General features: G+C 40.3%; 1 protein-coding gene across 6 annotated transcripts; it reads left to right on the top strand.

Annotated features, from left to right (window-relative positions):
- The first annotated feature begins 1,818 nt into the window (after positions 1 to 1,818).
- Positions 1,819 to 24,610, top strand: tut4 (terminal uridylyl transferase 4). Of its 6 annotated transcripts, none has more exons than XM_067596264.1 (30): positions 1,819 to 1,965; positions 4,344 to 4,921; positions 5,000 to 5,154; positions 6,235 to 6,351; positions 6,431 to 6,608; positions 6,742 to 6,830; positions 7,318 to 7,369; positions 7,478 to 7,547; positions 8,073 to 8,199; positions 9,327 to 9,446; positions 11,316 to 11,510; positions 11,618 to 11,792; positions 11,875 to 12,425; positions 13,547 to 13,697; positions 13,832 to 13,918; positions 14,873 to 14,976; positions 15,109 to 15,166; positions 15,283 to 15,386; positions 15,503 to 15,592; positions 16,311 to 16,424; positions 16,558 to 16,635; positions 16,743 to 16,920; positions 16,999 to 17,046; positions 17,249 to 17,331; positions 17,433 to 17,548; positions 19,315 to 19,469; positions 19,601 to 19,695; positions 20,872 to 21,430; positions 22,931 to 23,101; positions 24,066 to 24,610. In XM_067596264.1, the coding sequence occupies exons 2-30, from the start codon at positions 4,423 to 4,425 to the stop codon at positions 24,152 to 24,154; spliced, it is 4,608 nt and encodes a 1,535-aa protein (XP_067452365.1). In that variant the 5' UTR covers positions 1,819 to 1,965; positions 4,344 to 4,422; the 3' UTR covers positions 24,155 to 24,610. The 6 variants fall into 6 exon arrangements, with proteins under 6 accessions (XP_067452365.1, XP_067452366.1, XP_067452370.1 ...); XM_067596265.1 differs by having other exon boundaries at positions 1,828 to 2,222; positions 5,003 to 5,154; XM_067596269.1 differs by having other exon boundaries at positions 1,828 to 2,222; positions 20,872 to 20,965.
- The last annotated feature ends 803 nt before the right edge of the window (positions 24,611 to 25,413 follow it).

The following is a 25,413-nucleotide window of genomic DNA, read 5'->3' as shown; positions in this document are numbered from 1 at the left end:
CCAGCACACTCACTATATTTGTGAATAAAATCATACGTCTGTAACCAAGATAATTCCATAGACTAATCAGCCTTATACACTTTTTTTAAATTTGTTTCAGAGAACCAAGAGAATATAGGTAGCCTAAATATAATTTTACAGAAAATAAGTATTTTCTTGTGGGATGGAGAGGGTGTAGTTGTTGAATGCTAAGAAATGTTTCCAGTCCATCTGACCTCAAATATACCAAAAATGAATTGTGTTTTATTTTTATCTGACAAACCAATGGAAAAAAAAGGGAAAAAGAAAATAACCACATTGTTTGGCCAAGACTATTCCTTTAATGTCCTCCTCCACTCAGAAATGTGTTTTGGTTATTGTTACATCACTTGGATTTTGTTCTCTTCTCTGTGCTGAATATTTTAGGTGCAGAGTTTGTTTCCACATTCATTTGCTGAAAGAGGAAAGTTTCCCTGTGTTCACCGAAAATCTGAGTTTAAGGTACGTACCTACGAGCAGGATTTGTGACATCATGCACTTTGCACGAGTGTGATGACGAAATTTGAAGCCTCCGGTGCACAAACACTGAGAGTTAATTTTACAGTGAAGTAAGAGATATCTTATGTCCAGCAGTAAAACTTTTGAAATGAAAAACATTTGCATATTCATAGATTCAGGATTTGTCATTGAGGGAGAACGGGAAGTGTAATTTAAAGAATTTTTATGAGGTAATTAAACGTTTTTGTTTTTGGTTAAGTTAAGTAGTAGTTAAAGTATTGCAGTAAAAGTAGTGGTTTGGTCCCTCTGACTGATATATTATTATATATGACATCATTAGATTATTAATACTGAAGCATCAGCGTTAGAGCAGCATGTTACTGTTGTAGCTGCTGGAGGTGGAGCTAGTTTCAACTACTTTATATACAGTTAGCTAGTTTAGTCCAGTGGTTCCAAACCTAGGGGTGGGTACCCTCCAAAGGGTCACCAGATAAATCTGAAAGATCGTGAGATGATTAATGGGAGAGGAAAGAAGAAAAAAAAACAAAGTTCTGGTACACAAATCTGTTTTCAGTTTTGGGACTTTTTCCCTAATCTTTGATTTTTTGTGAAATATTGGATCATTTGAACATTTACTGAAATGAAACCATGTGAGAAATTTAGAGGGAAAAATCACTATTTGGTGGAGCTGTTAACAATTTATAGACATCTGAAATGTGACCCAGACTACACACTGCTTTTAATAAGATGTCAAAAGCCGAAAAGGTTGGAGACCACTGGTTTTATCTTCATCTGAAAAGTAATTAAAGCTTAAAAATAAATGTAGTGGAATAGAAAGTACAATATTTCCCTCTGAAATGTAGTGCAGTGGAAGTATAAAGTAGCATAAAATGGAAATACTCAAATAACGTACAAGCACCTCAACAATGTACTTAACTACAGTAATCAAGTAAATGTACTTACTTTCCACCACTGCAGACTACTTTTGAAACGTGTCTGGAGGGGATCTTTAAATAATTTTGGCTAATATGACACACACTATGAATTGATCTTGTATGTGATACAAGTACCCATAGAAAAAAAACTTTTTATTGCTATACATTTGTAGCCTAATTATTATAATTATAGTATTATTTCTTTTAATTTTTCTTTATTAGTTAACGATGTTAAATTGTCCCTGCACTTTTGTCAGCATTGGAATTTCCAATTTTTAATAATTATTGCAAAAAAAAATTAAAAAATAAATAAATAAAGGGGCGTGAATACTGTAGTTACGTTACACTAGTTTTCCGAGGGACACCTGAACGCAGCACGTTACACGCCCCTCTTCAGCATCACTGGCACTCCCACAATGCAGCGGGGTAATGTATTAACATGGCGTCAATGGTTGCTGTTTTGACCAGGGCCGTGGGATTTGAAAAACACCATGTAGAGCAGAACCATGGAGACAACTAAACAATAATCCGTAATCGACTTCAGAGCTCGAAAGTAAGTTTAGACGCGCTCGTCTGTGTCGTAAAGATCGAACTCGGATTTTTTTCTCTCTCTCTTTAATGACTTGCTGCTGTGTGGCAACTGGGTGCCAGTATTATTTATTTCCCGTTAGCTGTTAGCTCAACCGGACAACCGGGCACAGCGGCTAACGGTAGGTAATTAAGCTCACGGAGACAGCTAACAGCAAAGAGTCCCCAGGAAGTCAGCGTGAAGCCTTCCTATAACACAGGAAACATATTCTGGTTTCGATGGTGAGCATTTCTTCAAGTCGATATATCTGTGTGCGTGGTGAGCCCTTTTTTTAGTTTCTGTTTGAGAAGTTGGGGTAACGTTAAGTATTACAGGTGTTTTGGTTTAACGAGGGACCGTGTTAACTGGTGACTTTCGGCCAAATGCGTCCGTGGTTGCTCGTAGTGACGGCAGCTTCTGAAAACACGTACAGACCACGTTACAGCTCATAAAAGCTTTAAATTCTCTTACATTGAATGGTCAATACAGGATATATTCGTCTGGTCCTTTTTTAAAAATCTTACATAGTGTAAATTAAACTGCGTCGCCAACAAGACGCGTTCACATTTCTTCACTGAAATTAAATCTTTTTAAACAATTTCAGAGTAAACGTTGATTCTGGCTGCAGTAACTTATCCCACACTGATGAGTCACAAGTTAAACAGACCGTAGGCTGGTCAAACCGGGTGGCTACTGGCCATGTGACACAGTTTATACACAATATGTAGCCACAAACTGACCATATTGTGTGCACCCAATAACTAACGGGTTAATTGTTTGAATGTGGGCCACTTTCAGATTGAGGATAACTCAATCATAAGATAGGATATAGCTGCACTGCCGACTTATAGGCTACGGTTTGTTTCCCACATTATATGAAACATCAGGTGAATGTGTCTTGCTGAGCACAATTTAACTTAAATAAATAGTTAGTATAGATAATAAACACTGGTGAGTATTAATTAAAATAAAATTGTTAAAGGTTTTAGGAGGTCTGTTTGTGTTTTCAACAGCTGTTGTTACTACGAGCAACCACGGCTGAATCGGCTGAAAGTCGCCAGTTAACATTATTATTATTATTATTATTATTATTACTAGTCATATTTCTGTTGTTATTATTGTTATTGTTTCTGTGCATCTCAGTGTCTCTCTCCCTCTTTCTCTCTCTCTCAACCCAACCGGTCAAGGCAGACGGCCTTTGAGATTTCTTCCCGTTAAAGGGGAGTTTTTCCTCGCCGCTGTCACTAAATGCTGCTCATGGGGGAATTTTGAGTCTCTGTAAATGAAAGAGTGCGGTCTAGAGTTTCTCTATATTAAGTGTCAAATTGTCAGTGTTGTTAAAATTGACTTGATTTAACAGGGTCACTAGTTAAACCGAAACTGATCTGTTTCCTCTGCGGTTTGTGTTTTTCCTCCTACCTTAACAGAATCAAACCTAAACCCTCAACCGTAATCTGTCTCCTCTGACAGCGAAACATAACCAAACATTACTCGAAATTAAAAACTCTCAAGCATTGGAGGGTAACGATGAGGGACATGTTATTTGAAGGGGAAACAGACTTGGCCACAACATCTGTTCATATGAGGTGTGTTTGTGTGTAAGATAAGTGTATTTGTATAGCACATTTCAACAACACGGCAAACATAAAAGGCATCAAGACAAAATGTAAAAGAAACACAAGACAATATAAAGAGACATTTAAACACAATTAAAAATAAGTAAAAATAGAATAAGATTTTGTTTAGCCTAATAAAAGGCAGCGGCAAACAGAAAAGTCTTCAGTCTCGATTTAAAAGAAACGAAAGTTGGAACAGACCTCAAGTATTCTGGGAGTTTGTTCCAGATTTATGGAGAATAGAAACTGAAAGCTCGTTCTCCAGCTGAAGGGAGCCAATTAATGCTGTTGTTGTTGTTTTCAAGGATGGGTTTTTAAAATGTTTCAAGTAGTCAGGAGCCCAAATGAATATTGACACACATTTTTCATGCTGTAATCATTCCCCCTGTTCCCACTGACCATTAGACGTTTAATCAGCAGAGACACGGTGAATGAAGTAAAGATAATTGTTTATTATAACAGATGACACGGTGCTAATTACGTCTTCGACAAGAAAGTCTTTGGCGCTTAGATTCTACAGCAGCATAATAAACCCCCCCCCCCCCATGGAGTCCAGACACTGGTGATGATGGTGGCTGATGAGGCTGATGAAGTGATGAAACTGAGGGATCTGTGAAGATAAAGGGGTGATGGGGAGGTGGAGGCAGCATGAACGCACTAAAAGACAGAGAGAGGAACAGCAGCAAGATGATAGGCTAACAACGGAAGTGTGTCACTGTGCTGTTTTTCTGTTTTTTTTAACCCCAGACTTTAGGTAGCCTGCCTCCCTGGTCATCCTCAGCGTGGTGTTGACTCCACCAGGGACAAGAGCAGCAGGACAGGAGGGATGGATGGGTCCAGAAGTCCAGTAAAATCAGTGAAACAGTCTCAGCCCCGAGGAGCCAAAGCTTCGTCCAACGACAAGTCGAATAAAGAGGCTCCCGCGCAGAGAGAGGGCGCCAAGTCCGCCGGCCGCAGCAAAGAAAACCCCACCGCTGTGAAGGATGAACATAACATAGGCGGCCAGGGGAGTCGCGGGCAAGGCAGGACTTCCGCAGATACACCCGACAAGAGGAGAGGACGGCCCTCCAGGCTCACCAGACTAAGTGGAAGAACTAGTTCTGGGGAGAGAAGCAAAGGAAAAGTGGCAGGCCCACAACAACAACTACAGCAGCAGCAGCAGCTGGCGGCACAAGCGCCTGACTCCAGGGCGTCTCTTTCTGCAGACAGCAGCCCCTCAGCGTACAGAGAGACCAGCTCTCCCGTAGCGCCTGGTACACCTGAGAAAGGCCTCGCAGAGCAGGAGAAAAGCTCCACTGTCGCTCCAGCAAAGGAGAAGTCTCATGGTGGGTTTATTTTTTCTGAGGTGATTACATCTTCTTTCCTAAATGTGTCTCTGATAAACTGCTTGTTGTTGTTGTTAGTAGGGGTGAAAGCTGCAGCATTGATGCATCAGTCTATTGAAGGGAGGACAGAGGTGAGGCCCATTGTGGAGGAAGGACCGCTGACAGAGCAACAGCTGGGCCTCCGACAGGCAGAGGAACGCCTCTACAGAGACTACATCCACCGACTGTTGAAAGTAAGGAAGCAATCCGGTCATTCCTTTTATGCACAGTTAAATGTTGGGAAGCATTGGTCATTTGCAAACGTGTGCCTGTTGAAAGTCTGTAATTTGCATTTTCATTCAGACCTGTCTAATAAATGGTGACCTCTCCTGAATATGCAAATGTAATTTATTGTGCTGTACAGTTTCGATCATCGTTTAATCATTAAACTCTTTTAACTCAGCTGCTCAAACGTGAGGATGTGTTGCTATTCTCTGCATTTAATATAAGGAATTTTCTACCTTTTTATTATGGACTATTGATCAAAAAAATAATCATCAGATCAATAAATAATTAAGTCATTGTTAGTTGCTGCCATAGCATTTTAGTAGCCAGTAGCTATAGTTACCAATAAAAGGGTATAAGATATATTAATAAAGACGTTGGTAGATAAATACATTTATCTGTCGAGTATTAAATGAAAAATCTAGGATTAATCTGGATTAAATAATTGATAGAAATAGAAACTTAAAACTGAAACTTTCATAGAGTTTATTACATTGATTTGAATATAAAAAAACTTAAAATTGGTGGAAACTGTTCAACCGTCTTTTATTAGCTTGGATAAAACTTCCAAAAAATTGAGATCAAACCACATGTATTAGAAAAAAATGTACATGGCTGATGGCTACATACTTTAATGGTTATCATTTAAATTAATACAGCCAGTTTTAAATTGTCTGAGTACTAACAACTTAAAAAAAAAATTAAATCATAACACTGCTAATTATGATGTAAGATGTTAAGATTGTATTCTCTATAACATATAGTTGCCATATAGTTTTGTTCTGTAGAATAATGTTCCTGAGAGTAAGGTTCAGGTATGTCTCAGCCCAGTTCTACCAGTCTGTTTACTTTCGTCTTGTCTCCGTCTGCCCCATAAAATCATCACCAGTCAGCGCTGCACGAGTGTTTGTTTTTATCTCCACCTCTCACCGGCTTGTGATCATGTGGCGGAGCACGAAACGATAAATCCCAAAATTTCCAAAAGGGAAAAATGTCGAGAAAACATTATAACCGATCGCTTTTTTTTTCCCCTCCGTTTGTTTCCACAGCAGTCCCCCGAGTACCCGAACTACCAATACTTATGCAAGCTCTGTTCTGTGCACATTGAGAACATCCAAGGAGCACACAAACACATCAAGGAGAAGAGACACAAGAAGAACATAATGGTTTGTATTCTCACTCATCCTTTAATCATTCTTGTTTTAGGGATTATTATATTTTCTAAAGATCTTTCTCTTGTGTCAGGAAAAACAGGAGGAGAACGAACTGCGTGCCCTGCCGCCCCCCTCCCCCGCCCAGCTGAGGGCCGTGGATGCCGCCGTCCTGGAAACAGCCAGAGAGCAGGGGATCTCAGAGGAGGACTTCGAAATCCGGAAGGCCATGGTCGTCAGGATGGAGGAGATCATAAAGAAGCACCTCTCAGGTTCATCTATGACGCCTCTCAGCCTGGTTCAGATTTCACCAGCAAGTAGTTTAGAAAGAGGAAACACCTTGAAAAACATTTCATGTCCCGCTTAAGTGATTTTAAAAAAATGTCTTTTCTTTGGTTTTTACAGCCTGTTCTCTCCGTCTCTATGGTTCCTGTCTTACCCGATTTGCCTTCAAGACGAGTGACATCAACATCGATGTCACCTACCCTTCCTCAGTAAGTCTGCTCCATGTCCCAACGGAGGGGAAAAGTTTCCTGCTTCAGTCGGGATAGTGAATCCTTTGCACCACCCTGCACGTTCAAGCTCATACAAAATGTTATTATTTATATATGCATTTCATCTTTTTAGACACTGAAAAATTGTACACGGCAGATGTACTTATGTTACATATTTTTATAATCTTTTTTTTCTTTGAAATAGTATTTTTATTTATAGTACATTTATATATTTATTTTCTAATTTGCTTACTTTTATTCCAATTAGCATTGCAGGCTAGCCTTTTTAGCTCATTCTCAACAGTATGTCTGTATTTCACTGGACACTATGTTTGAGCATTTGACAAATAAAACCTTTAAATTTTGAATCTCAAATAATATCAAGTCACAGCATAATGACGTTATGTGTCAAGGAAGTTACAGTGTGTAAATCAACAGTTACATTTGGGTCTTATAGTTTCACTTCCTCTCATTTTTGTCTGTTTAGATGACACAACCTGAGGTCTTGATTCAAGTGCTGGAAATCCTCAAGAACAGCCGTAAGTCACACCTTGACTTATATGATTTAAGAACGATTTAAGTTGTATAAACATGTTTTTGTCTGTAGTCAGATTGAATCAGTTTCTCTGTCTTTCTTTCTTTTGCAGCTGAATTCTCTGAGGTTGAGTCAGACTTTCATGCCAAAGTTCCTGCCGTTTTCTGTCGGGATGTCAGCAAGTGAGTGTCGATTTTGTTTTGTCACTTCATGTTCTTGACTCGTCACGGAGCGGCCCTTGATGTGGTGTGCCAGTAGATTTGCATGTTTCACCGTGAAACAGGAAGTTGTCGTACCTCCGCTGGACCTTGTCCAATCACCCCCGCGTTTCACACGCTCGACTGTGAAAAAAGACCTGAACACGTGTACAGTTTCTTTTGATGTTATGAAACTACCTGTGGTCCCTTTTTGGGTTATCTCATCTCAGTCAGCTAAATTTGATGATTTCATTTTTGTGTGCTTATGTAACAGCACTTTTTTGACCTTTGACCTTTGATGCAAGCACTTCCAGCAGTTTTCATATAGAAAGAGAATCTAAAACCAAACACTTCATATGTATGTTTTTGATTTTATTCTTCAATATACTGCTTATTTAAATACATCGAGATATTGCAGCAAGATTTCAACTGGTGGAGGTTTAATCTAACATTTAGAATATGATCTAATGCCGTTCATCGCTGTCTTCCCGCTCCTCTGTTCCTCTGCAGTGGCTTGATGTGCAAAGTGAGTGCAGGCAATGATGTTGCTTGTCTCACCACCAATCACCTGGCAGCCCTGGCTAAACTGGAGCCCAGATTGGTCCCCCTTGTACTGGCCTTCCGCTACTGGGCAAGGGTAAGGTCGGGACCTACACATCAACTGAGCACAGAGATGATAAAGAGCCTCAACTTGGCTTTAATGTGTATGAGAATGTGTTAAAGATGCTCATTGGTTTACATTTTCCTGTTCATATCAGCAAATACAGACACCTGGGAACAAAAGCAAGGTGCTGACAGGTTGTAGCTTTCAGAAAAACTGCATTTACTTTAAAGGTGCAATATACGACATTTCAGTGTAAGTGATGGGGGGCCCCACTAGATGTCGCACTATAGCACCAGCATCTCAGACCGAAACAAATGTGTGTGTTGTTGACTTCATAAAGTTTGGGAGGAAAAAGATAGCGGCGCCTGAACTGACAGCTCACAAAACTCAGATCAAACTGTCAAACTAGGCAGTTGCCTGTTTCTCGCCTCAAATGTTGTCAGAAACATATTTTAGCGTAGCCTACTGTTTAGCTGTAATGTGATAAAGTTTGTGACCCGGCCGCCATGTTGAAAACGGATGCGAGGAGGACACGGAGGGACTTAAATGCACTAACTAACTATCAAAACAAAGAATACGGCGGGAGTGTGACTTCATTCTCTGCTCAGGTCTCCATTACTCCACTATGTCTTTACATAGCAAATAGTCGGTGGCTGCTATATTAACATTCTAAATCAGGCTGAATGTCGTATATCGCACTTCTATTGAGTGGTTTTAAAATGAAAGGTTGTGTTTGTTTTTGTCTGTTGCTAATTTGACAATCATGTTAAATGACACACATGTACAATGTCAGTCCTAAAGCTAAGCTAGCTAGCAAGCTAAATAATACACATGAAAATAAAAGGTATGAGACATGATTTTTTTTGTCCCTTTTCACTACTACCAAACACTTATTTTTCTTTTGCCTGAGTTAGTTTTTAAAAATAAAGCACACACAATATATATGTAAAAAAAAAAATGCTGAAAATAAGTCAAGTCACCCTTGGGCCCTTGATTCAGATAAGGGAAAAAACTTTTAATAAAAGCCGTAGTAACAATATTTAGCATATAATGAGTGAAGATCTGATAATTGAACCAATTAAGTACATTTTTACTTGAGATTCTGCCTAAAAAGCAAACTAACTGAACGCAATCTCTTCCTCGTTGGTTTACCCCCGCAGCTGTGTCACATCGACTGCCAGGCTGAAGGCGGCATCCCCTCGTACTCCTTCGCCCTCATGGTCATCTTCTTCCTGCAGCAGAGGAAAGAGCCCATCCTCCCCGTCTACCTGGGCAGCTGGGTAGGTAAAGCGTTAACGTCGCCACAGAGTTGTCGATATATAACTTGTCATTTTGCCTCTCCTTATGTGCGCTGACCTCTGAAAACGACCCACCCGAACATGTAACGACTCATAGAAACGACTACATATAAAACAAATAGTCTTGAAGCTTTGTAAGCAGGCAGTAAAGCAATAACAAACCTTTTTTATTGGAAAGGAAACTCAAAATAGAAAGTCTCTCTTTGGATATAAAGCTCAGAAAACAATATTAGTAGTGTAAGTCATGTGGACAGTGTGTGCCCACTTAATGTAATCCTAAAATGACCCACATTCCTCGTCTGTGCCTTGTGTTGTTCTGTGAGAAAGGCTTCCACTCTGCTCAGGTCTGTGTGTTGGGAAACATGGGCTGAACACAGGATGTTGTTGTAAAACTGTCTTGCAGAGAAAACACAAGACTGTTACCACTATGCTGCATACATTTGAATAATAATGATGAACACTTATTGGATGCAGCTGCAATCATTAATTTCTTTAAGATATAAAATGCATATTCATAGTTACTTAAAGATATGAAACTGATAGAAAACCAACAGGAAGAAGGAGCTTTACAACCAGGAAGAAGTCCTCTATAAGTGTAGGTGCCAACAATTGTTTCACGTGGTTTTTGTCCTTGAGATATACTTTCATTTCTTCAAACCCTCAGGCTGCTTGTATCACTATGAGCCCAGGATACAGCAGAGTGAGTCAGGTGTAATGACGGTACCTGGGTGAGCGATGTGGCTAACCGCTGTGCTGATTTAAACCAGGTGCGGGACAACATCTGTCCCGGTTGATGATGCATACGCTGAACAGAATCTGCTTCCCGATTCAGGGTCTGAAGTCCACATTACAAGATTTTATAACAGACAGATAAGGCCTGCCCCATTTCTACATCCCATTATCAACAACATTATCCATTTTAAAGGCTTTACTTGAATTTGGAGGAGACAACTGGCATGTCCTTTGCATCCCAAAACATCCCATTATCCACAATCCACAATCATCCACTTGTATATTCAGGATGCACCATTTGACCACATTATAACAACAGTTATTTTCATTTTTAATCCGTCAGTTAGAACGTTTTGCTATAAAATGTCTAAAAATTGAGATAAAGGTCCGTCCAAGGTTCCTAGATTCCAAGTTGACATCCAGATGTCTTTTGTCCGACCAGCGGTCCAAAGATATTCTGTAAACAATGTTATGAAACCATGAAAAGCAGCAAAATTCTCCCACTCGCACTCTGTCGGCTGTTTGAATGCAATTTCTTGGTTCAGGGAATGTGACAAGGAAGGGAGTTCATGCAAGAGTTTACTTAAAACAAAAGTAATTTATTGAAAGTAAAGTCAACTCAAGCAAACAATAGGATTTGCAGCTTAGCATCATCAGCAGTGAAAGCAGTGCGTGGAGGTGTGGCGTTTGTGCTGTGGAGGCGTTGAGGTTAGGACGCAGCGTCTTCTGTCACTTAACACCTTCTGTCACCAGATTACTACAGCGTACGTAAACGTGTTCCCCGATTACCCACATAACCGGTTTACTCGCATTGCACGTAAGCGCGCCGAGTGAGTCTAGAGGATTTCATACGAGGAGCAGCAGGTTCAGCCTGTTTGTCAACTCCTCCACCCAGCATGTGTCTGCACAAAAAGGAAAAGTGATCTCAAACCTGTACTATGATAGTTATTGGAATTATAAACTATTGTGCAAAAACTCACCACTGTAAAAGTCACAGCACAGGAACACACAGGTCGTAAACGAGTCTTAAAGTCACCAGCAACAACATGACGATACAGCGCAGAAACCCTTACCGCTAAGTTTTCTCTGAGTTTGGTTTCATTTTTGTCCTTTTTCCAGATCGAAGGCTTTGACTTGAAACGTGTGGATGAGTATCACCTGACCGGAATCACGGCGGACATGTTTGTCCGGTGGGAGCACAGACCTCCGAGCTCCAACGAGGGACGAGGGGAGAATCGGAACGAGGCCAGAGGGGAAGGCAGACCCAAACCAGAGCAGAACAAATCTGACGACGCTCACTATTCAGAGGGTTTGGTGAGTCCGGCTGTAACTCAGATTTAAAATCATAAGTGTTAATATAAAGTTTCTCTTTGATTTTCTTTGCCAGCTTTAAACTATTTCCTTGTTACTTTCTCTTAAAGAGCCGCCTGACCTTGGATGTGGATAAAAGTGTGTCGCTGGGCCAGCTGTGGTTGGAGCTCCTGCGTTTCTACACGCTGGAGTTCGCTCTGGAAGAATTCATCATCAGCATCCGCTTAAAGGAGCTCCTCTCTAGGGAAGTGAAGAACTGGCCTCGTCGCAGACTCGCTATCGAAGGTAAGAGACGAGCACGTTGGTCATACATGTCCGGGTAAATGGTAGAAACTGACTCTCGGTGTCTTTCTTTTCTTTTTCAAAGATCCTTTTGCCTTGAAGAGGAACGTTGCACGAAGCTTGAACAGCCAAATGGTGTTCGAGTACATCCAGGAGCGCTTCCGTACAGCCTATAAATACTTCGCCTGCCCTCAGAGAAAAGGCACGGGGGGGCGTCAGAGGAGCAAGAAGGCTGGCAAGCAAGGCACCAAGTTGGACGGAGTAGAGAAGAAGGAGGCCGCATGTGAGAGCAAGGAAGAGAACGACGGGAAAGGGGAAAAAAGGCGAAGCGGGCTCAAGAGGTCAAAGGATGACGAAGAACCTGAGAGCGACGACGAAGATGGTTCGGATCTGTCCAGAGAGAAGGATGATGAGGAGATGTTAGATGCCAGCCTCATGGACCTGGTCCTCAGTGAGGAGAACAGATCCGCTGAGCGGCCGGCGAGCGCTTCCCTCTCCCCCAACGGCCTGCTGGACAGTGACAAGGAGGGGGAGGACGAGGACGGGGAGGAGAACGGCGTTTCGGACAAAGAGGGGATTGTGGCATCAGAGGATCTGCACTATGTGTTTGATAAGATGATTTTCACTGGCGGGAAGGTAATAATGAGCCACATTCACCCTTTTTATACATTATTTTAATGAAATCAGCAGCATAGAATCAAGAGTAGAGCTGCAACAATTAATCGACTGGTCGATCAACAGAGAATTAAATAGATCAATGGTTTTAGTCTATTTTTAAGCAAAAATACCAAACATTTGCTAATTTCAGTTTCTCATATGTGAATATTTGTTGCTTTTCTTCGTCATACATGAGAGTAAACTGAATATCTTTGGGCTTTGGCAGAGAAAAAAATACATTTGAAGACGTCGCCCTGGGCTGTGGGAAATATAGCAGTAGTGTTTCAATATTTAATGAAATTTTATAGATAAACTGAGAAAATGATCTGCAGATTAATCGATGGTAGGGCTGCCCCCGACCAAAGATTGTCCTAGTAGACTAGTAGTCGTTAGTTCAAGCTGTTAGTCGACTAGTCGTTGCACATTTATGTTATTAATTAAATTATTTAAATATTTGTTTGGGGGGGCATCAGAAAATGGTTTGAGTTTCAGGGCTGAGAAAGAATGTTATAACTAATATTGTTAACATTGTGCTACGTCACAGAGAAATACAAAACTGTAATAATGAGCCTTTAAGATTTACATTTTACAACCGTACACATGCTTCTGACGTTAGCATTGCCTGTTAGCAACAGTGCTAACGGCAAAAGCGGTAAAGTTAATGATTCTGAATATGTGGGAACAACCAGCAAGAAGACTGAGTCATCAGTCCCGTGGGTCAGTTAGTTCTGTTAAGTCCCGTCTCTCATTTTAGGCGGCGGGAAAGTGCCAAAACTAAGCGATATTTCCAGAGGAATCAGTGCTTCTGTTATCACAGCGGACCAACTCACTGACTGAGTGATAAAGTTATGCCATTGGTCAGCCGGGTGACGCTACTTTTCACCGCTAGCTGTATCCATCGTTTCAAATTAAAAGCCCTCAGACGTTTCATGCACTTTCCAGCCAGATACTAGGTTTTGAGTTTCAGGGTTGTTTTTTTTTCTCCTGCGACTAACCGACCAATGAAAACTTGGCCAACGAATCGACTAGCAGTTGGTGGACTATTAGCGGGCAGCCCTAGTGAACAGTCGTGTCTAACCGGATATATAATTTCGTTCCAGCCTCCGACTGTCGTTTGCAGTATCTGCAAACGAGATGGTCACCTGAAGGACGAGTGTCCCGAAGACTTTAAGAAGATTGAGCTGAAGCCTCTGCCTCCCATGAACGACCGCTTCCGAGATATCCTCGACGGGCTCTGCAAGCTGTGCTACTGTATGTATTCACTGATTTTTTTTTTTTTTTTTTTTTTTTTTTTTTTTTTTTTTTAAATATACCTGTTCCAGATAAGTGAATCAGTTTTAAATAATCAATATTATGTGATTGACTTTCTGCTCTGTTGTTTGTAGATGAATTGTCACCTACACATGCTGAGCAGCAGAAGAGGGAGCAGATCCTCGCCAGCCTGGAGAGGTTCATAAGGAAGGAGTACAACGGTGAGCGTTAACATGAACTATCTGTCTTCCTCCAATGAAGAGAAAACTCTTAAGTCTTTAATGTTTATTTCATGTTTTTACCACGTTTTGGCCACAAGCCTGCCTGTTTTCTCCCTTCCTGCTGTGTTAATTAGCTGTTTACTGTTAATTCAAACCTAAAGCTTGCTTTGCATGTTTCAAATTAAAAGCCTTTGAACAGTTTATGAGACACAGTGTCTTCCCTGCAGGGCTTTTTTTTGTGAAATGTGCGGAAATTGTTGAGGTTTTTATTAAGAAGAAGAACAGCAAAGTAGAATCAATCAGAATAGGAAGTGGCTATTTGTACGGATTCCTTCGTGTCAATAGTTTGTTTATTGCTTGTACGGAATTAATTTGCATGCGCATTGGTATTGATTGCTCAAGATCACTTGATCAAATTTAACGTTTGTGCTTGCATTTGATACGCCGATCCCTCCCATGAGGTTTAGGCACAAAAACCACTCGGTTTGGGTTAAAATGTGGAAAAAATGTTCTGTTTAATGGCGCTAAAATGCCCGATGTGACGGTAAAAAAATATCCAGTTAGTGGTAGATACAGCAATAAATTCTGGAAACCCATTCCGCACCAATAAAACAACTACTATTGGCACAGAAAACCAGTCCGGACCAACAGCCTGTGGATTACTGGCACAGACTACCGTTCAGTGTCAATAGTCAGTAAATTATGACACCGGTTTCGTAGCCGGTGCTTTTCTTTTAATGAGAAAATCAGCAGCAGAGTGGTGAGTGTGACACGACTGTGCTGCTGTTGTTGTTGTTTCTAGACCGTATTTGGGACCATGTTTTATCTGTTCAGAGAGACAGAACATGAAAAGGCAGTTTTTATTTGAGGATTTCTGATAATGATACAGAATGTGTGTTTTTTTTACATTTGCACAGTAACGAGCTTTTCTTCCTTTTTTGTCTGAATCCGCAGATAAAGCTCAGCTGTGCTTGTTCGGCTCCTCCAAGAACGGCTTCGGTTTCCGCGACAGCGACCTTGACATCTGCATGACTCTGGAGGGTCACGAGACTGCAGAGGTAGGCAGACTGAAAACACACACACACACACACACACACACACACACAGCTATTTGATACAGCTGACACTTCCTCACCGGGATTAGAGATGTGACCCTTCTTTTCATCCAAATCTTATTTTGAAATCAACAGAAACTGAACTGCAAGGAGATCATCGAAGGTCTCTCCAAAGTATTAAAGAAGCATACAGGTGAATTAACATTTTACTAATTATCTCTATTTAAGTCATTTATAGACATCAGTATAAGACATTTGTATGTGTCAAGGACTCACCCCGACTGGTTCTCTCATTCTCCAACATCACAGGTCTGAGGAACATCTTGCCTATCACAACAGCTAAAGTGCCTATTGTGAAGTTCGAACACAGACAGAGTGGTTTAGAGGGAGACATCAGCCTCTATAACACCCTGGTGAGCGACGAGACCCTCTTACCAGAACCTGCCTTCAGTTTATCTGCTATGTAAACTGTTTAGAGACACGACAAGTGCTTGGTGAATTATTATATTGGACTGATATTTCTCTGCAGGCTCAACACAACACCAGAATGCTGGCGACATACGCAGCCCTGGACCCACGCGTGCAGTTCCTGGGATACACCATGAAGGTCTTTGCAAAGGTAGGTGACAGTTTACAAACCGATAACTTCAGTGGATTGTTTTTTGGTCAATTCAGCTTTGGCATTCAAGAGCTCTGGCTGAAAATATCTAATAACTATTCTGACATCCAGAAAAATTAATGTCATTTAGACACCTGGAACATGTTGTACTAACTATTCAGAGATCCATCTGTAAGTTTTTGCCAAGTTCCTAGCAAATACTAGCAAGTTTCAAGCCACCCTACAGCTCCCCTCAGCTTTATGGAGCTTTATAGTGAGTTTCAGCTCATTTTTTGTCTGTCTGGCTGCAACTTTACTGTTTTGGTTCACTCTCAGTGCTCTCATAGTGCCATTTTGGGCCGCAGCAGGCAGCTGTTTTCAGAGAAGAAGCTCTAAAAAGCCACTGTACACTACCTGCTCAGCACCAAACGGCAAACACACACAGTTAGCTGTAGACTAGCTGGTGAACACAGTGGAGCATTTAGCAGCTAAAGAGCCAGATATTTCCCTCAGGAGTTGGTGGAGACCAAAAACAGAGCTAAAAGAGAGTGAATATTGGACTAACGTTCACCAGGTGGACAGAAACACGACTCCAAACGAATGATAATGTTAATGTTCACTACTTGTTTCTGCTGAAAACAAATGTACAATAAAACAGTTAATGCAGGCCTAAATAAAACCTGGTGCAGTTATTCATTATAACATTTGCTGTGTGACTGACTTGCTTCTGTCCTCACAGCGCTGTGACATCGGCGACGCGTCCAGAGGAAGTCTGTCGTCTTACGCTTACATCCTGATGGTGCTTTACTTCCTGCAGCAGAGGCAGCCACCAGTCATTCCCGTCCTGCAGGAGGTAACCGTCGCCGATTAACAACCAAACCCTTTAAACTCTCTTTAAACTCAGAAAGAAATGAGTCACACCTAAACCATAAATGTGTGTTTGGCTTCGAGGACAGAATAAATAGCTCTGCGCGATGTCTTTTTAGATCTTTGACGGGAACACGGTTCCCCAGCGGATGGTAGATGGCTGGAACGCTTTCTTTTTTGATGACCTTGAGGATCTGGTGAGTTCTCTTTCAACTATGAATGAATGTAGTCCAAATCTGCCGCCGTATCCTCTTGTTTTCCTGGATGAAGTTTGTAACGAAGCGCGTTTCTTCTGTCCACGCAGCGTCGGCGTCTGTCCGAGCTGCAGCCCAACACGGAGTCGGTGGGGGAGCTGTGGTTGGGTCTCTTACGCTTTTACACAGAAGAGTTTGACTTCAAAGAGCACGTCATCAGCATCCGTCAAAGGAAGCGTCTCACCACCTTTGAGAAACAGTGGACCAGCAAATGTATCGCTATAGAAGGTGTTTATCCCTCTCTGTCTTAACAAACTTCCTAATGTTTCAGCCAGTTTCCACTCACTCATCTGTCTTTCTCTTCAGATCCCTTTGATTTAAATCATAATCTCGGTGCTGGAGTCTCTCGCAAAAGTAAGTGCTTCATTCTGACATAGTTGATCAAAACCTGAAGATTTCAGTTTAAAATTCTCAGACATTTTAAATTAAGTCGCATCAAAATCTTCGGGAATAAACACATAAGGTGTTTTCAGACTTTGCCCGTTAACTGATTTTTGGTATTTGAATGACTTAAATTGTTGCAAATTACAAATGCCTTCTTTCTTCTCTCCTCCAGTGACAAACTTCATCATGAAGGCCTTTATAAATGGGAGAAAGTTGTTTGGAACTCCGTTCTACCCCGTCCCCAGCACTGAAGTGGTACGTCACTCGCGGTTCAATTTCCCCGCTTACACGATTAGTTAAAAAGGCTCAAAAGCTGTCTGCTTTGTGTTCTGAAATGTCCACCGTCTCTGCTGCAGGACTACTTCTTCGACTCGAAGGTTCTAACGGACGGCGAGTTGGCGCCCAATGACAGGTGCTGCAGGATCTGCGGGAAGATCGGACATTACATGAAGGACTGTCCCAAGAGACGCAGGTTGTCCTCTCATGTCATGAAAAACATTTCTCACATACGACTCAGAAGCCAAAACAAACCTAAAAGGCAGCACTGAGAAGTAATAAAAATGTCTTAAATTATATAATTTCTACTTTGTGCTTTCTCACAAAGCATCACTGTCTGCATTCTTCAAATATGTACAGTAAGGGATCAATACCATTTTGTCAGACACTTTTTGATAGTTACCATGGTTACCAGGTGAGCATGTAGCTGCTATCACATTTGATGTTCAGAAATGTAAGTGATGTTGAGAACCATTATTTAAAATATAGTGTACACAAGCCTTTCATTACTTTTAGCAGGTCTGAGAGCTCTTAGTAAACTAACTTATCAGTAAATATTGTCATTATCATCATGTGAACACAGTTAGTGATGGTATAAAACTGCTTATCAGTTGTTTTTTCTTTGTTCCTTGTAATTATAACCAGACTTTTATTCATAGGCTTCATACAAAATTTGTATTTCTGTTGGAGTTTATACATTTTGTCTCACTAACATGCTTGCGCATCACATAAAACATTATTTTAAGTTTATAAGTTCCTATAAACACCAACACACAACCCAGAAAATGACACAAATAAAAAAAAAAAAAGGTCTTAAAATGGAGAGTTATGAAAGAACAGAAAACAGGGACAGAAAAAACTCATCACTATCTAAGTGTGAAAGAAGAACAGTTGACAGTGAAGAAAGGAGAGACTAAAGGGCCAGTACGAAGAAGACTGTAGAAAGGAGTAGACTAACAGGAAATTCCTTATTCCTGATGCTTCAGCTGAGGTAACATGTTTCCATTTAAGTTAAAGGTATACTATGCAGGATTTGTCGGCTGTTGTTTGTAAACATATCGCATACAAAGTTGGCTCCTCCTCCCCGGCTCAACGAGCGAGAGAGAGAGAGAGAGAGAGAGAGCAGCGGTGGTTGAGAGAGCTAGAGAGTGAATGAAGAGAGAGAGCGGTGCTGGCGAGAACAAAGCAGTGAATCAGATGGACAAAACATTATTTTCTGATTGTGTCATGGTGGTTACGCTCTAAAGCGCAAATAAACACACCCACGCCCACACAACCCTGCGGGAAGGTGCTGCATTGCCAGATTTTGTGTGAATGCAGAGCTTTGTCTTGTCCGCTGTTGCCTCTCTGCTCTGTGTGTGTGTGTAGCTCAGCCCCACACACACACAGACCTGCAGCTCTTCATACATAAATGACACGGAGACAGAGCGGAGCAGAGGAGAGAGACAGAGACAGTGATGTAACCTCGTCGCTACGCTACGAGTCCTGACCTCACACCCTGAACGCTGTTATTGGCTACACACCCACCACCCAAAGACTGACACCCAGAAGCGTCCCGAACACAGCAAAATAATAAGAAAATACATGCAGAGTCTCTGAAGATAAATACACCCGCACACACTTCTAGTGGGTCATAAGTGATGATTGAGAGGGATTATTTTTGTACGAGTCGATACATTGTTTTTCAGGAAAATCCTGCAAAGTATACCTTTTAAGTTGTTCATTCCTTTTCACGTAATTTTTAAATTGTTAAGCCAAGAAAAATACTGAATATGTCCAAGTTACTACTTTATTGAGACACAGCAAAAAAAACACAGTGCTTTGACTTGAAAAACAAGTATTTTAAATGGTCTTTGATTACAGTAACCATTGTCATTTTTCTTTCTTGTCAATGTTTGCTCACATATTTCAGATTTTTTAAAAATCTTTCTTTTGTCGTACCCTGAACTTTTTCTACGCCAGGATGAAGAAGAAGGAAAACGACAAAGACGAGGATGTAAAAGACGAGGAGCGGGAGCCGAAGGACAGACGATGTTTCCAGTGTGGAGACATGGGTCACGTACGAAGGGACTGTCCAGAGTACCGTCATCTAAAACAGAGGGTCACCGGGGCACCAGGTATCCACAAAGTTTAACTAACACACAGAAGCTTAACAAAATATTACTGTCATCTGTCTGTCACAGCTAATATTTATAGCATTAGAAGATCCAAATAAAACTGCTTATGTGTTTTCTTATTCTTCCCCCAGTTCACATGGTACGAACAATGGTGAGCTCCCAGTCCATCCCCATTCCCCAGGCAGCTGCAGACTTACCTGGAAGGACCAGACTACCCTCCGAATGTGTGAGTACACCAGTTAGACATTAAACTGGGGTCAGATCACCCACATTAGAAACAAACACTCTCACTCACCTCTAGCGGTATAGATCATGTAGATAGTTTTGGTTTTTAATTTAATTTATTCATCATGCTTGCAGTATTAAAATAATTACATTACAACACCTTGTCCTTCTAGGAACAGTTGGATAATCCACCAACCTCACTGTTAAATATTCAATGTTTTACTTTCTGTCAACAAATAACATTAAAATCAAAACCAACAACGTATCTAATGTAACTTCCTGCACTGTCTGAGGCACTGAAGATGTAAATCATGAATACACAGTACATTTAAAAAAACAGCTGGTCACTGTAGTTTTTTGCAAACAGGAGGAAATGGTGCATTTGTTGGGCGACTATTTTCAGCAGTGGATGAATCCACATTTGGTGCTTCAGTATTTCTGGCAGCAGGACGGTGTGTGTGTGTGTGTGTGTATGTGTGGGATGGAGTCAAAATAAACTACAGCACATGTTTTCGTTATAATGAAGGATATAATGTCAACCAGTGCAGCGGTGTGACTCATTGATGTGTTTTAATGGTTTTTGGAAAAACAACAAAGCTCTCTGGCACAGAGGAATAAGATATATCAACCTCTCACACACAAACCTTAGTAGTAGATCAATTAATTTATAGGTCATTGTGCTGTTTTTTGTTGACAATACGAACACATTTGAATATCACCAGATTTATCCATTATAGAGCCTTGAATATAGACATACACGTGACTGTGTCTGATTATTTATTTTTAATTAGAGCTGCAACGATTAATCGTTTAGTTGTCAACTATTAAATTAATCACCAACTGTTTCGATCATCTATTAATTGTTTTGAGTCATTTTTCTTAAGAAAAAAATGTCCAAATTCTCTGATTTCAGCTTCTCAAATGTGAATATTTTCTGGTTTCTTTAGTCTCTGACAGTAAACTGAATATCTAAAGGTTTGTCAGGACAAAACAAAATATGAGGTTGCATCTCGGGTTTTGGGAAACAGTGATCGACACTTTTTTTCACCATTTTCTGACATTTTATGGACCAAACAACTAATCAATGAATCGAGAAAATAAGATAGATTAATCGATAATAAATATAATCATTAGGTGCAGCCTTGTTTCTAATATTTTCTTTGTTTCTTCTTGATAGTCGGACAGTCGGCAGACTCCTCCCTACTCCCCGCAGCCCACCAGTGTCCCTCAGAGTTCCTCCCAGTCCTCCAGTTCCCCCCAGCCCTCCCACGGTAAGACCAGTTCTGCTGGTCCCCCGAAGCAGCCCGTTCACCCGCAGGTCCCCCTGTCTCTCTTCAGCTTCCCTACGTCCCACCCAGGCCAGTACCATCCCGGGGCACTCACCACACTGGGGCTTCTTCCCTCCCACCAGCACCAGTCGCAGGGTCAGCCTCATCACCCAGTCCACATCCCTTCCACCTCCTGGCCCATCCACGGACCAGTCCTCACCACGTCCTCTCCCACCGCCCCCTCCCCGCCCGGCCTGAAATTCGCTCTGCGCTCGGCGTCGGGGAATGGGAGTCCCACAGGCTCAGGGGGCAACCCCAGCCCCATGAACCTGAACGACCCCAGTATCATCTTCGCCCAGCCGGCGGGGAGACAGCTGGGCATCGGCGGGCCTGGACGGGAAGGACACTGGCACAACCACATGGCACAAGCTGGGTCACTCATGGGAAATGGCACTGTAGTCAAGTCAGGTATTCACTGGGTGAACTTTGGTGGCACTTTCTGTCTCTCTGTATCTTCCTGTGGTTTAGACCTGTGGCCTAGAATCTGCTAAATTATTATAAAAGTATTTAAAATTTTCATCCAGGAAAAGGTTTCCAGTCTTGTGTTTTATCAGTGTGATCAGGCTCAACTCAACAACAGTTACAATAATGAAAAGTTTATAATAGAAATCATAAAATGTCTTTTAGACATGAAAAGTTTTGACTCATGAGCAGAAATATTTTATCAAAGAACTATGTCAGAACAATAATTGGATTAGGATAAAAAGTTTCTACTTGGTGGTAATAAAGTGAAATGACATTTGGTTTTGATGATCAGTTATCAGTCACTGAGTGTTAAGCTGAACCATCCGAACTCAAACTCAACATGTTCTGATGAAAGGAGGCGGTGATTTAAAACACAACAGTACAAAAAGTAACCTGCCTGGAATAAAAATAAATAAAAGTTAAATGAAAAGTAGCCCAACACTGGTCTTTAACCCCTGAACACTGCCCTACTATCCTGAAAATGACCACAAATTAAATGGTTACTGGTCTCGAACCATTTAGATCCTGCAGGATGTCAAAATCAATGTGATTCTAAACCAAAATATTACAGAGGCACATTAGTAATGTAAGTAATAAGGGTGTGCCCGAATACAAATACATTATTCGGCAAAGCACAAATAGTGGGGCTTTTACGAATATTTGTTTCATACAAATATTTTAAAAATTATTTGTTTTCGGGAAGTTAAATACCAGCGCACAGGTCGATTACATCACTATCTCAGTCTCACTGTTACTCTATCAGCAGGTCTCAATGAGGGGAGTCACATCCACCTGCTACATGACGCACATTTACTTATTTGGACATCACTCCTGTAGTTGGGGGTGTTCCCCAGAGATAAAGCTGAACTACTGACACAAATGAAGTGCTCCCAAGAGAACACTTCATGAACACTTATTGTAACACTTTAATTTTCTAAAATTAAAAGTGTAATAAAAACAAAAACAGGATTTTTAAACCTCTTTCCACTTTTATTCGAATACAAATACAAATAATTTTGCTGCCTCAACAAATACAGATACAAATACAAATACTGGACCCTCTGCACATCCCTAGTACGTAATAAGTAACAATAAGTAATGTGAGGTTTTTTCTTTCTTGCCTGTTTTTTATTTTACTGTTGCTGTAAATTGAAATATAAATCGAATAGTGAGATGTTTTTCAAGCAAGGTTTAATCTGATAATAGAAACCTCCTCTCAGCCAGTATACAGGCAGCTGGTTACTGGTTCTAAACATTGATCAAACCTGATAATTAGAGACAGTTGATGTTTAAATGAGGTGAGATGCAGCAGTTGTTTGGGACGTTGGTGGCAGTTCATTACTTCACCGGTGAAGAGGCTCCGATTGGTTTACATGAACTGAACTTTTTATCGAACTGTCTCTAATGCGAGTTACTGAATGTGTTTTGTTGTCGTCTCTACAGACTCGGGCCACCCGACCCAGTTCGTCGGTGTGAACCAAGGCCATCGGTTATGGGAGCACAATAAAACACCCCAGTATACTCTGTCTCCATCCTGGCCCTACCGGATGCCCCAGAACTTCATCCAGCAGGGCAACGGAGGCTACCAGCCCAGCAAGCCCTACGTGGCACAAGGTCATACATGATGAACAGGGAAAAGTATTAGTTTGGATTTATTCTGTCATAAAACAATTTACACAAAACACACTTTTTGACATATTCACCAAGGAAACATGGACATACAGAAACACAGAAAGTTAAAATCACTCATGTCCTTATCAGTCCTGGCGTCAGATCATGACAGCAACAACAAAAACTGCTGCACTCCGGCTACGTTACTGACTGAAATACTAAATACATTATTATAATAACAATAATGTTTATTTATAAAGCGCTTATCAAAACCAGAGATAAACAAGTGCTTTACAAGGACAAAATGAAAAAGCAAAAAACAAACAAACACATGCAGGCAAATTTTCCAAAATTGAGAGAATAAGGTAAAAATACATTTTCAGAAGCAACATATTATGATAATAATAAAAACAAATTATAAATATTTTTTAAATCACTCATCTCTCCTCTTTCCATTTCATTAAATAAAAAGTTCTCACATCATCTGGTAAACTTTTCCAAATTTAGCTGTAAACATTGAAATTTGGATCCAAAACTTTTACATATTTGCATTTTGACAGTCAAATATTATACTTACGCTGGTCTCTGATACACTTAAACACCTGAAAACAGTCTGCTGTCATTAAGTCATTTATATTTATGACTTGCTGCAAGATACTGAACCTTGTTAGTAATGTTTAACTATTGTAAAAATAAATATAATAAAAGATATAACGAATCATTTCATTTTGTATAATCTATAAGCAGCAGTGTTTAAAAGGACTGTGGGAATAGAAATGACATGCATCATCAGTTCTGGATTATATTGATTGTGTCAGACATACAAAACATGACATACAACTTTTTGAACCATAAAGTTACCAGATTAGTTTTGGTTTACTGACCCACCTGAACAGTTACTGAATTATAATAATCACAAGTTTTCTGCGTCTCTTGACTTGTTTTTCTTCTCTCCTCCTTCCTTCAGGTTCTGTGGTGCATCCTAATCCCAACTTCCCGCTGGTTCCCCACGTCAGACATCAAGTCAATCTGAATTTCATCCAGCAGAAGAAATGAATTTGCAGCTCCTTTTAAAATCGGGTTCATGGTCAGTAACAACAAAACAAAGCAGCATTATGTACTCTTTGCATCATTTGATCACAAGGATTTTTAAAATGAATTTTATCATTTTTGTACAGTTTTTATGTTTTATTTTTTTGTCTCATTACATTGATTTGTGATACAAATGTCAAATATTTTAATACCCCCATTTTTGAGGGGGTCCAAAAAAGTGTTTTTATTTTATGTGTAAAGTAAGGAGGAAAAAAATGTAAACCTTTATTTTTATTAGCTGTATTCATACTTTGCTTGCCACAAGATGAAGGCTTTGAATAGACGTTTGTTTTAAAAACAATCTAACATGTCACCCTAGGTATGTAGTGCCAAACGCAGGGATAGCAAGAAAAAAGGGAAAAAAATCTTAAATATTTGAAAAAAAAACCCTAAAAAAAAAATAAAGAAAAAAGCAAACAACTTTTGTGTCTCGTGTTTGGGGTTTTTGTCTTCGGTCTGTTTCTGTGCAGTTTTCTATTCATCTGTTGATCAGCAGGTGAAAATGTTTATTAGTAAGAACTTAAACTGGTCATTAAACTGGTTTCACTGTGTTTCCATCATGTGTCTATAGAGGTCAAACTTCTAGATAAAATCAGGAAGTGCTGCAACAAATGATTATTTTCATTGTTGATTGATCACTTCAAGCTGAAACAATCAATCAGAGAAAATGATTAGGCAACTATTTTGATTATTGAAATTGTGACAGGAATTTTTCACACTTTTCTGGTTGATAATCAAAAACATATCACTTTTTTCTATCTGCAGATTTATTTTTTTTTAGTAAGGTTCCAAACATATCCCATTAGAACGTCTTAAATATCTTGTTTTTTTCAACCAACAAGTATAAAACATGAATATATTTCATTTACACTGACATGAAACAGAAAAGCAGCAGTTTGATAAACGGGTTAAAAGGTCGACTTAATAGGATTGCTGTTGATACTTTTTCCGTCGATCAGCTCATCGATTTATCATCTTAACTTCATGCCTGAGTCGGCTGCTGCTGACTTCCTGGAAACGCTGCAGTTGTCGTGTTAAATGCAATCATCTCTGCCTCTGTGCCACTGAGACTGAACATTATAAACACACTATTATATAGGATAAGACAATCGCTGTTTTCATACGTTACAGCTCTTGGTTTCTATTTCAGGGTATTTGCAGGGTATCTTGAAAAGCCTTGAGTTCATTTTCCACAAGAAATGTTCTTAAATGATATTAAAAAG

Source organism: Thunnus thynnus, chromosome 8, assembly GCF_963924715.1.
Source record: "Thunnus thynnus chromosome 8, fThuThy2.1, whole genome shotgun sequence".
NCBI classification, from domain to species: Eukaryota; Metazoa; Chordata; class Actinopteri; order Scombriformes; family Scombridae; genus Thunnus; species Thunnus thynnus.
This window is presented reverse-complemented; position numbering and strand designations above follow the sequence as displayed.